Raw genomic sequence first — 13,063 nt, 5'->3', positions numbered from 1 at the left:
ACAAATGTGATTTAATTATGAATGCAGAAGCCCTAACAAGATTAACTGTTTGTGGAATCATTGAAGTCCTGAGATATGGACTATTGTTTTACAGAAACGTGTAAAAAAACAACTCCAAATATGAAATGGGAAAACACTGTGTACCTCCCGAGACAGGGAGGGGGGGGGGGGGTGGTAAGGAAGAAGGATAAAACCTGCTGCCCTGTAAGGCTCAGGGTTCCCTTCTCTGAAGGGGCCCAGCTCTGCAGAACTGTTAATAAACGTTGTTTCCTTGAATTTGTCTTGAAGCCATTATTCGGGAGCGTGGCTAGTTTCTGACAGAAGCATTGGTAGTGATTCGTTATTAATCAGTAGATTCTGGAATGTTTACTGAGGACTAGAAAATTGCAAGGGGCACTTCAATCCTCAGGAAGTCAGGGAGAAAAGAAAAAACAAAATATTATAGGCCAGTTAGTCTGACTTCAGAGGTTCGGAAAATGTTGGAGTACATTCTTCTGGATGGAGTTTAACGATACTTGAGGCACATGATGAAATATACAGATACATAGTGCCCTTAAGTGGAAATCTTGTCTGGCAGATCTGTTGCAATTCTTTGAGGAAATAGAAGGCAGTATAGACTATGGACGGTCTGATAAGAAGTAATGGCATCACTGGAAAAATGAGATCAAGGATAGAGTCGCAAAGAAGACAAATTCCGCAGATGCTGGAAATAAAAGTACACATCCTATGCCAAGGCCCTTCACTGGGACTGGAACAAAAGAAGTAGAAATTCAACGTAATCAGGTGGGGGAGGGGAAATGTTCAAGTAGTGAGTGAGAGTTGATACCAAGAGATCGGGAGAGGTGAAGTAAAGAGCCTGGAAGTCGATTGATGAAAGTGTTCAGGGTTCGATAAGGAGGAACTTTGATCAAAGAGAACAAAAATCCATAGGCGAAAGAGAAAGACGAAGCACAATCGAGGGCAGCTGTTGGCCAGTTAAGGAGATAAGCTGAAAGAAGGAAATAGGAAGGGGCAATGATAAAGGAGATGGGTACGATTACCAGAATTTCATGCCATCAGGTTGGAGGTCACGCCGATGGAATATCATGTTGATTCTCCACTCTGAGTGTGGCCTCACCCCAGATGTACAGGAGGCGAGAAACTGAGGTGTCGTTCATGCCCAGGTTGGAGACATAAATAGAAGAATGGCTGAATATCAGGATGGGCAACTTGCGGATGAAATTGGATCTTTCTGGTTGGCCGCCGGGAACTAGTGGTGTTCCGCAAGGGTGTCGGCATCGTAACCACTTCTTTTTTCATGTAATCTGTCAGACGGCATTGATTGTTTTGTGGTGAAGTTTCCATGAGATACAAAGATATCTGGAGGAGCAGGTGGTGTCGACAGAGCAGGACGACTGCAGAAGGACTTAGTAGACGGGAAAGATGGGAAAAACTGTAGCAGATGGAATACTGCATCCTGTAATATATGGCAACGAAGTTTGGTAGAATGAATAACGGCATAGGCTGATTTCTAAACGGGGAGAAAATTCATTAATCAGAGGTCAAAAAGGACTACGGAATCCTTGTATAGGATTCCCTAACGTTTAACTGCAAAGAATGCAAATGCAATATTAACATTCATTTCAAGAGGACCAGAATATTGAAGCAATGATATAATGCCGAGGATTTATAAGACTTTATGCTAACCACGCATGGAATATTGTAAGCAGTTGTTGGATTCCATTGACACAATCGAACCTGCAGTGTCAGACAAGCAGCTAACCGGTCCGTAAGTGAGATTCAAAAAGAAGCATTCTCGGACTTTCGGTATTGTCCACCGGCTCAATTGAATCGCGATTCATTAGAAAGGTCAAATAAAAATGAAGTGGGGACAAGCGGAGCGGCCATTCCGTGAGTGGAGAGTGTGGGAACATTTTCACGCCTTGTGTGTCAGCGACAATTGGCTTGGGCGAGTTCAATATCTGGTAAGTCTGGTAGAATTCCCGAGGTTGCAAGAGTGAGTTGGCTGAGTGAATGCAAGGAACTGGAAAGCAATTCTGGGATACTATGAAAGCCAGTTCATAGTACCCATTGGTCTTTCCTCTCTATGCCACTTTATATTCTGTTGATGTTTGGGCAGAACTACAAGGGGGAAGGCACAGCGAGCGAGTCTCAACAACTGTGTCAGGTCTTGTGGACCAGCAGGTAGCGAAGGCATGGAGAGAAGAGGACTGAAGTATTGGACTGGGACTCCATAGTTAGAGGTGTAGACACGAGGTTATGTGTGCGCGATAAATATACTAGGATGATGTGTTACCTGCCAGTTCCTAGGATCAGGGATATCACGGTCGGTTACACTGCACTCAAAAGGAGGAAGATCTTGATACATCTTGGCAACACTGACATAGTTGCAGGACAGGAGGTCCTAAAGAGAGAGTTTTGCGAGGCATGTAGATAGACCAAAAAAGGACCAGGCTAGTCATTTTTTTTATTCCTGCAATTGACGGGTGCTGATTAGGCCAAGGATAGGATGATCAAGCAAAACTGGTGCAAAGGGTAAGGGTTCATCTTTCTTGCTCATTGGGATGGCTTCCGCCCGTTTTCAACTGTGCAACAGGATCAGCTCAACCGGAACTGGAGATGGAACAATACCCTTGTGGACAGGTTTGCTAGAACAGTCGGGAAGCGTTTAGAACTCATTTGTCAGGTATAATGAAAAATGTGATAGGACTGCGAATGGGGCAGTTGGTATACAAGCAGGATGTGGGTTGTATCATCACAGGATGGACGCCGAGGCTTTGGAGAGGGTGCAGATGAGGTTTACCAGAAATTTGTCTGCATCCGAGGGCATGTGCTATACGGAATGGTTGGAGAAATTTGTGTCACTTTTTCCGCAGCGGTGGAAGCTGATAGGAGACATGATAGATGTTTATACGATAATAAGCGACATAGAGTAGACTGAGAGTATCTTTTTCTCCTGGTAAAAATTTTAAATTAGCATTGCGTATATATTTAAGGTGAGTGAGAAGCGAGGGGCAGTTTTCTTTTCCAGAGTAGTGGTTCCCTGAAATGTTGTGCATAGGCTGCTGGAAGAGAAAAATGCACCATGGACTGTTGAGAGATGCTAAGATAGGCATACTTTTACGGTCATTAGAGCAAGGTTTAGGGGAACTGTCCGAGGCAGGATATAGGATTGTATAATGGGTGCTGAGGGTGGTAGATTAGACAGACGCTTTAGGGATATTTAAGGAACTCTTAAAGGGAATATGGAGAGTTATAAGCGAATTTGGGATAGTGGAAAGGAGCGCCTTACAACTCTTAAAATTCCACCTTTCTTCCGTTAACCTGCAGATCATCGTTGAGCAAGTTGTGGCGCCTGTTCATCCCCCCGCCCCTATCCAGTGTTACATAAAGTCGTTAGAAGAGGACGTGGATTGACTTGTGAGCAGCCGGTGTTCCGGATATGCAAATACCGGATATGTAAAAGTAATCTCTGAAGAGTATTGATGATGGGCAGGGTCACCAGTCCTGTAAAGATATTGCCCGGAAGAATGCAATGGCAAAGCAGTTCTGTAGAAAACAAAGAATAATGGTCACAGACCATGATAGCCCACGTTGTGCGACACGGCACAGAAAGACTATGAAAAGGAGGAAAAGATCAAACTATGGGAGAAAACAACCTTTATTTTGAGAGGCACATAATAAACTCAAATGTATCGATGCTGTAGAACAAAGGGAATAACAGAGACATGATAGATAGAAACATAGAAATATAGAAAACCTACAGAACAATGCAGTCTCTTCGGCCCACAAAGTTGTGACAAACATGTCCCTACCTGAGAAAGAACGAGGCTTACATGTAGCCCTCTATATTTCTAAGTTCCATGTACCTATCTAAAAGTCTCTTAAAAGACCCTACCGTATCCGCCTCCACCACCGTTGCCGATAGCCCATTCCACGCACTCACCACATTCTGGGTAAAGAACCTACCCCTGACATCTCCTCTGTACCTACTCATCAGCACCTTAAACCTGTGTCCTCTTGTGGCAACCATGTCAGCCTTGGGGAAAAGCCTTTGAGTGTCCACACGATCAATATGTCTCCTCATCTTATACACCTCTATCAGGTCAACTCATCCTCCATCGCTCCAAGGAGAGAGGGCCAAATTCACTCAACCTATTCTCATAAAGCATGCTCCCCAATCCAGCAACATCCTTGTAAATCTACTCTGCACCCTTTCTATGCCTTCCGCATCCTTCCTGTAGTGCGACGTCCAGTACTGAGCACAGTACTCCAAGTGGGGTCTGACCAGGGTCCTATATAGCTGAAACATTACTTCTCGGCTCCTATATTCAATTCCACGATTGATGCAGGCCAATACACCGTACGCCTTCTTAACCACAAAGTCAACCTGCATAGCTGCTTTGAGCGTCCTCTGGACTCAGACCCTACGATCCCCCTGATCCTTCACACTGCCAAGAGTCTTGCCATTAATACTATATTCTGCCATCTTATTTGACCTACCAAAATGAACCATTTCACACTGATCTGGGTTGAACTCCATCTGCCACTTCTCAGCTCAGTTATGCATCCTATCAATGTCTCTCTGTAACCTTTGACTGCCCTCCACACTATCCACAACACCTCCAACATTTGTGTCATTAGCAAACTTACTAACCCATCCCTCATCTTCCTTATCCATGTTACTTATAAAAATCAGGAAGAGTAAGGGTCCAAGAACTGATCCCTGAGACACCCCACTGGTGACCGACCACCACACAGAATATGACCCGTCTACAACCGCTCTTTGAGTTCTGTGTGCAAGCCACAAAGCAATGGCCCCTTGGATCCCATGCCTCCTTACTTTCTCAATCAGGCTGGCATGGGATACCTTATCAAATGCCTTGCTGAAATCCATATACACTACATCTACTGTTCTTCCTTCATCAATGTGTTTAGTCACATCCACAAAGCAATGGCCCCTTGGATCCCATGCCTCCTTACTTTCTCAATCAGGCTGGCATGGGATACCTTATCAAATGCCTTGCTGAAATCCATATACACTACATCTACTGTTCTTCCTTCATCAATGTGTTTAGTCACATCCACAAAGCTATGGCCCCTTGGATCCCATGCCTCTTTAATTTTTCAATCAGGCTGGCATGGGATACCTTATCAAATGCCTTGCTGAAATCCATATACACTACATCTACTGTTCTTCCTTCATCAATGTGTTTAGTCACATCCACAAAGCAATGGCCCCTTGGATCCCATGCCTCTTTACTTTTTCAATCAGGCTGGCATGGGATACCTTATCAAATGCCTTGCTGAAATCCATATACACTACATCTACTGTTCTTCCTTCATCAATGTGTTTAGTCACATCCACAAAGCAATGGCCCCTTGGATCCCATGCCTCTTTACTTTCTCAATCAGGCTGGCATGGGATACCTTATCAAATGCCTTGCTGAAATCCATATACACTACATCTACTGTTCTTCCTTCATCAATGTGTTTAGTCACATCCTCAAAAAAAGATGAACTGCCAAACTTAAGTAGGAATAGACATGAGTTGTAATAACGGTGGAACAGCAATAGCTGGAGTTCCCCGAAGCAATTCAGAGGGCGCAGCTTAGGTATATATCCCAAAGATGTAGTCCTATTCAAAAGGGAGCACTAGGCAAGTAGGGAAGACAAGGAAGGTCCAGGACTGTATAAAAATGAAAGACAGGGTAAAACTTAACAGGAAGTTAGAAGAATGGAAAATTTTAAACACCAATGGCAGACAATTAAAAAAAAAAAGTCATATATGAGAATATGACCAATATCCTTGTGGGCAGGTTTGCCAGAACAGTAAGGGAGTATATATAGACTTTTGGCAGTGGTGAGGGAAAATGAGTGATAGGACTGCGAATGGGGCAGTTGGTATACAAGCAGGATGGATTTGCCTCATCACAGAATGGACGCCGATGCTTTGGAGAGAGTGCAGATGAGGTTTACCAGAAATTTGTCTATATCGGAGGGCATGTGCTATAGCGAATGGTTGGAGAAACCTGTGTTACTTTCTCCGCTGCGGTGAAGGCTGATGGAAGACGTGATAGATGTTTATACGATTATAAGAGACACAGGGTAGAAAAAAATCAATTAGCATTGTGTGGCAACTCACTTTCCAGCGCACACGAACCGGCTCACAAAACGGTGCGCGCCGGCAGGGAGGCCGGCCCCAAAAAGGGCGCCAGGCCTTCTTCACCAGCGAGGGGAAAAGCCCACGCGCAGGAAGGGACTGTGAATATGCATTCCCACCCGGGGAGGGCTTAAAAGCGAGGCCGCAAAGTTTGAATAAAGCTTTAACGCAACTGCACCTCAACGTCAGCGTGTCGTTATTCCAGTGCTGTGTGTAGCACACCGCTACAATTTCATATACACTTAAGGTGTGTGAGATGTGAGGGACATCTTTTCCAGAGTAGTGGGTGCCTGGAATGCTCTGCCTAGGACGGTGGTAGAGGGAAATGAATTATGGACTGTTAGAGATGTTAAGATAGGCACACTTGTACGGTGATTGGAGGAAAGTTTAGTGGAAATATCAGAGGCAGGTTTAATGATTACAGTGAGTAATGAGTGCCGAATGTATTAGCTTAGACAGATGCATTAGGAATATTTCAGGAACTCTTAGATGGGCACATGGATGGTTTTAAGCTGGAGAGTGATAATCTGTGCTTGAGATAGTGGAAAGGAAGATCGCCCTATAGCTATTGGAACAGGACGTGGATTGTCATGTGAGCAGCTGGTCCTGGATCTGCAACTATTGACAACAGGCTGATATTCTCTGAAGAGTATTGATGATGGGTAGGGTCACCAATTCTGTAAAGATACTGCACAAAAGAATGCAATGGCAAAGCACCTTGGCAGAAAAAAAGTGCCAAAAGAATAATAACGGTGAAAGAACATGATGGCCCACGTGATACGACATGACGCACAATGATAATGAAGAGCAGGAAGTGATCAAACTATGAAAAAATACAGCCTTTATTTTGAGAGGGACATAATAAATTCCAATGTTTTGGTGCTGCAGAACAAGGGTAATTAAAGAGGCATGATAGATGAACTGCCGATATTAATTGGGAAGAGATGCAAGTCGTAATAACGGTGGAACAGCAATAGTTAGAGTTCCCCGGAGAAGATCAGAGGGTGCAGCTTCGATATATCTTAAAGATGTAGTCTTATTCAAAAGGGAGCACTAGGAACTAGGAATGACAAGGGAGGTCCCGGACAGTATAAAAACAGAAGGAAGGGCAATACTTCATGGGGGCCACGACAAATCTAATCTTTTTAAAACCCCAACGGAAGACAATTTAAGAAAACGTTATTAGGTGAGAAATGATGAAATATAAGCTAGCCAGTAATATAAAAGCTGCTACCAAAACTATTTTCTGACATATAAAGGCCAAAGGAAGGTGGGAGCGGCTATCACACCACAGAAAAAATGACGCTGGTGTGCGGATTGTCGGTGGTTGGGGGTTCGGTAGGGAGTCAATGAAATATTGGATTATATTAATTGCATTTTCCGTCAGTTTCCACTGCGGACAAATACAGCACAATGGCAGAAATTATAGTGTCATGGGATGAAGTGACTATAGTTACAAGGAGAAGAGAAGTGAGTCGGGTAGTGGAGGTGAGAGACTGGGAAAAGATCGGAAACCACACTGAGTTTAGTGGATCAGGGTAATGAAAGATCGGAAAGGTTCAGGGCTGGAAGTGAGTAGTGGGGGAGGAGAGAAGTCGGAGAATGTTGGTGGAGTTTAGATGGCAGTGACAGGTGCAAGGATAGTGAGAGGGGAGCGGGGTCAATATGGCACTCGGGGGTGCGAGGAGAGAGCTGCAGGGAAGTCAAGGAGGGCAAAGGTCCATTCGTATGCTAGAACTGGGCAGACCCAGAGCAGTAAGCGAGAATTGCGCATTGGTGCTGGAATGAGGAGAGCATGAGTGAGGTAGGGGGGTGAGTTGTGGAAGGAGGTAGAGGTGAGGATGCTAATGAGTGGAACGTGGGGTTTCGAGCAAGGACAGAACGGGGAAGATGTGTTGGTCGAGCGGAAAAGCGGCACGAGAGCACATGGGTTTTGAGGGGGATGAGATCCGAGTAATCTCTCTCAGTCTGGAAGAGAAGCTGCTACGCCAATGTAAAGATGTCTAGACCGCTGCTGCATGATGCAGGGTCAGCGGATCAGCAGTAACTTTAGGTCACTGTATCTCCTCAGGTTCAACATCATGACAGGAATGTTCAGCTTAGGTTTAGGTGAAGTCTCCGAGGACACTGCAGATCCAGGGTTGCACCCGAGGTATTTGTTGATTTATCATTATTGTAAATGGCTGTACAAGAGTAAAGAATATACTGTCCTCACCAAAGTGGGCAAAGTAATTCCCTCCAGGATACATCCAGCCTGGGGCCCTGGTGCATTGACCCGGGCTCTTCCTGTTTGTGTAATTGTCCAGCACATCCCCACCCCCCTCCGGTTAAAACCAACAGATGTGATCAAGGAAATTAAAACTGGACAGTCATCATTAAACAAATAGATAGCCTTTAAAAGTCTGGGGGAGTATGAGTTCGGCCAAAATGGCCTCAATTCCACGTGAGGTGACTTTGGCACATTTAGTTGTTCACGTGGTCACGCTCAGTCTGGGTCTGGGATCCTGCAGAGACATCAGTTCCTTCTTCCCAGTCTCACTGAACTGATTTCTCCAAAGCCTGAAAGAGATGGAAGAATCAAGAGGAAATAAACAGATTACACAACAGGGTCTTTCACGAGGAACTGGGTTAATGCTTCAGCATTCACTCACAGTCAAGTCTCAGCAGAAACCCCACGGATCCGCTGATACTTGATCACATTGAACATTAACATAAACACTCACCCGATCCACTGCAGACTCGGGAGCGTCAGTATGAGATGACGAAGAGCGGGGACAGATCGGTCCGTGAGCCAGTTGAAACTCAAGTTCAGCCCATTCAGTGATCGGATTGTACTGAGAGCGGAGACGAGTTCTTCGGCACTGGAATCTCTGAGACCAATATTGAACAGCCTGGAGATGAGAGAGAGTGAGGGTGAAGGACACAAAGTGAAAGGACACAGCAAAATCCCCCAGTGTTTATACCCAACATAAGTAATGATTACAGTCGCGTTCAGTGTCTGAAACACAGTCTGGTACTTACCATAATTTCTGAATTTTACATTCTGGGTTCTTCAGAGCCATAGACAACAGTTTCACTCCTGGATCTCCCAGTCTATTCTCCCCAAGTCTAAACGTAATCAGAGAAATTGATGAACTAAGTGATTGAAACAGTGGGCATCAGAGGATTTCATCACTCAGGTACTTCCAAAGCAAAACCACTCAGAAAATCACTGACCAGTTCACTTACTGTCAATGTCCCTCACTGACCAGCTCTAGAGCATTAATGAGTATAAACCTTTAAATTCCCCAGTTGCTAATATCAGATCTCTCTACCGCATCTCCTTCACCCCGTGGGGTCTCTCTTCCCCATGCCTCTGAATTGAGAGGGTCAGAGGTGAAGGATGAGACAATATCCATGGGTAATGGTGAAAGAGAACCCCAACAGAAGACTGAGGAAGGAATAGTCTCACACAAGGAATGAGTATGGGGAAAACGTTCCTACAGCTGGAAGGGAAATGGGGAACAGAGTTTCTACTAGATGTTGGCTGCCTGAAAGAGACATTCCGCAGGAAGATAGATGCTGGGGAAGAGACATCCAACAAGAGAAAGGTGGACGGGGAAGGAAGATGCAACTTAAGGAAGGGGAATGGGAAAGAGCGATCCACAGAAGGAAGGCTGATAGGGATTCGGGATTCGGTAGAAAAGCCAATTAAGAAGAGACATATTACGGAAGGAAGGTAGTGGTGGGGAAGAACGATTCTGCAGGAGGAAACTGGAGATGGGGAGACAGCTTCTGCATGAGAGAATATGATGGGAATATTCCACAGGAAAAGGGGAGTGGAAAAGGGAGATCGCAGATGAGCAATGACGATGTGTAAGTGAAATCTGACAGCAGAAAGAGGCTTCTGGTACAGAAAAACCGCAGGATAGAGCGGATGGCAATGGAAGTTCCATACAGGAGGAAGGAGGAATTGGGGCAGAGATCAGACACGAAGAAATAGTATGGGGAAAGATATCCCGCAGCTGGAAGGAGGATGGGGATGAGAGACCCTACAAGAGGATAGAGGCCTGGGGATGAACAATGTTATACAAGGGAGTGTGAGAGGGAAGAGTGTTCCCACAGGACAAAGGGGGATGGGGGTGAGAGTTTCTACAGGAGGAATGTGGATGGGGAAGAGAGATCCTAAATGAGGAATGGGGCTGGGGATGAACTTTCCCAAAGGAGAAATATAGAAGGGAAAAAGAGGTCTTACAAGAAGAAGTCTAGTGGGGAGATCCCATAGAAAAAGCAGGGAATGGGAAAGAGGGATCCGACATGATCAATGGCGATGTGCAAGTGAGATTCGACAAGGGGATGTTGATGGGTAAGACAGACCCACCAGATGAAGGCAGCGTGGCGGAGGACGATGCATAGAGGCATGGGGAAGAGAGATCTAACGGGAGGAGGCAGGTGAGGAAGAGAGATCTAAGGGGAGGAAGCAGGACTATGAAAAGAGTAACAAGAGGAAGAGGGTTTTGGAACAGACTTCGCACATGAGGAAGGATATGGGGAAGAGACAGCTCACAGGGGGAAGCAGGACTGGGAAGAGATCCGCACAGTAGCAGGTGGATGGTGAATAGTGATCACTACAGGAGGAATAGGGATGGGAAGGGAGATCCAACACGAGATATGGAAGAGCGGCCCAACAGGAAGAGATCTATGGGGAGAAGGGATCTCACAGGTGTAAGTGGAATGGACAAGAAAGAGCCCACACTAGGAAAGGGGATGGGGAAGAGGGACCCGATAGAAGGCGGGATGCTGAATAAGGATCCCACAGAGGGAAGGCGGATGAGGAATAGTGTTTCCTACAGGCAGCTGGGGATGGGAAAGACAGATCCCACAGGAGAAAGTAGGATGGAGGAATAGATTTTGTCAAGGAGGATAGAGATGAGGAAATATGACCGCACCAGAGGAAGGGATACGGAATTAGATCAGATGTCTGCTACAGCCTGAATTCAGGCGTACATTCCAGAGAGGGGATGTGCACATGGGGACTGGGTATCAAGCAAATTCACACAGATGGAGCGATGGATATCTTCATCATGGAGAAGGGAAGGGGGACGACAATCTCACAAAGGTAATCTCTCCCTCTCACTGCGGAAGTCCGTTGGCACTCTCTTGCCCATCATCGCAATGAAGGCAAGAAGTTCTGAATTAGCTGCTACAGTCAGTGTCGGAAAGTGAGAAGGAACATTGTCAATGGCCGTGTCACAGGCAGCGAGAAACATGGTCATTCCAGCGATTTACTACCATTAAACCAATAACCGTTGTTCACTGATCAGATGAATTCTCCAACACTCTTCACAAGGAAACACAGAACCCTCCCATCTTTTGGGGAATTACAGACGGATACCCTGGTCATTTGTCACAATTCTGCACGATCTGACTTACTACAGTTTTATCCAAATTCCTTCACATGGAAACAAAACAATGGGACAGCTTTACTGTTCAGAGTCAGACATAAATCAAGTTACCTCAACATTTCGCACTTGTGCAGCCCGGGACCCAGACGATGGATTCCTTCACACTGAATTTGACAGCGAGTGAGGTCGAGGTGTTTTATTGTATCACACATACCAATAAGATGTGACAAGACCGTACAGTCAACTGGGGTCAGCCGCATTCTACTGAATGAAATCTTTTGCTCAGATCCCAGTGTAATCTGAGCCAGTCCAGGGCGCTGACACTCATATAGGTAGTACAATGCATTCAGCAGGCCCCTTTCAGCAGCTTCACTCCCAGTGCTTCCACTCTGGCGTTTAACCTCCTCCTTCACCCAGGCAATCACCTGACAAGTTGTTTGATGAGTAAATCGACCCAGAAACTCCACCAGGCCACGAGTTGTCATTGAGGAGGAGAGACCAGCCACAAAATGGAGAAATACCGCAAATCGCCTATCTGTAGTGTTGTGGGCTTTCGTGAGGAATTTCAGAATATCTCCGGGATATGGATTCAGGAATTGTGCGAGTGCAGCCATAAACTCTTGGATGCCGATATGTGGGAATTTGTACACCACGCTCCCGGCAGAATCTTCTCTCTCAAGAAGCTCCATTAGGAATCCTGAGAGGAACTGGGAAGGCAGCAGATTGTTAGTTATCAAATCTCCATCTGTAAACACAGTCTTCCTCTTGGACACTCCTGTGAAGGCCAACTGACCAACCCTGAGTAACACATCACGGGGGTTCACAATCTCACCACTATACTTTTTCAGGATGTTATACATATAGTAGGAATACAGCTGGGTCAAGGTCTTGGGAATTCGATGCTTGTCTATGTCTACTTGTGTGAAGAAGGGTCCTAGTGCCAGAGCTAGGATACCGTAGCAGGAGGGGTTGTAGCTCATGGTGTACAGGTTCTCATTCTCCTCCACGTGTTTGAAAACAGCTGATGCCACCGCCTGATCTTCAAAATGCCGCATGAAATATCTGTTCCTTTCCTTACCAACAAATCCCATGATTTCAGCCCAGACACTGATCTCTGCCTTTTCCAATAAATGTAACGCAGTGGGGCGGGTGGTCACCAGCACTGAACACCCTGGGAGCAGCTTGCCCTGGATTAAACTGTACACAATGTCAGACACTTCACACCTCCACTCGGGATCTGGGCACTGGTGCTGACGTTCTGTGTATCTTTGACTGTCAGCAAAATGGGTCCTGTGCTTGAATTCATCCAAACCATCGAATATAAACAGCAGTCCTTCTGGATTTTTCCAGACCTTTCTCAGGATGTTCCAGAAGTAAGGATACTGATCCAGAATCAGTTCCCTCAGGTTTATTCCACAGTTAATGGAGTTTAAATCCCAGAATTTGAAACTGAAGACAAATTGGAATTGCTGGTATATTTTCCCTGTGGCCCAGTCATAAACAATCTTTTGTACCA

At 45.6% G+C, this 13,063-nt stretch overlaps 2 protein-coding genes across 2 annotated transcripts in view; both read right to left on the bottom strand.

Annotated features, from left to right (window-relative positions):
- The window catches only part of LOC140721680 (uncharacterized), a 268,559-nt gene that overhangs the window by 19,058 nt on the left and 236,438 nt on the right, over window positions 1–13,063 (bottom strand). The window lies entirely within an intron of this gene.
- Window positions 8,415–11,834, bottom strand: LOC140721662 (NACHT, LRR and PYD domains-containing protein 9-like). The gene is made up of 4 exons (XM_073036463.1): window positions 11,659–11,834; window positions 9,185–9,271; window positions 8,887–9,054; window positions 8,415–8,722 (listed from the first exon to the last, which is right to left on the bottom strand). The coding sequence occupies exons 1-4, from the start codon at window positions 11,805–11,807 to the stop codon at window positions 8,635–8,637; spliced, it is 492 nt and encodes a 163-aa protein (XP_072892564.1). The 5' UTR covers window positions 11,808–11,834; the 3' UTR covers window positions 8,415–8,634.

This window comes from Hemitrygon akajei, unplaced genomic scaffold, assembly GCF_048418815.1.
Source record: "Hemitrygon akajei unplaced genomic scaffold, sHemAka1.3 Scf000059, whole genome shotgun sequence".
NCBI classification, from domain to species: domain Eukaryota; kingdom Metazoa; phylum Chordata; class Chondrichthyes; order Myliobatiformes; family Dasyatidae; genus Hemitrygon; species Hemitrygon akajei.
Note: the sequence above shows the minus strand (reverse complement) of the source record. Positions and strands in the feature narration are given on the sequence as shown.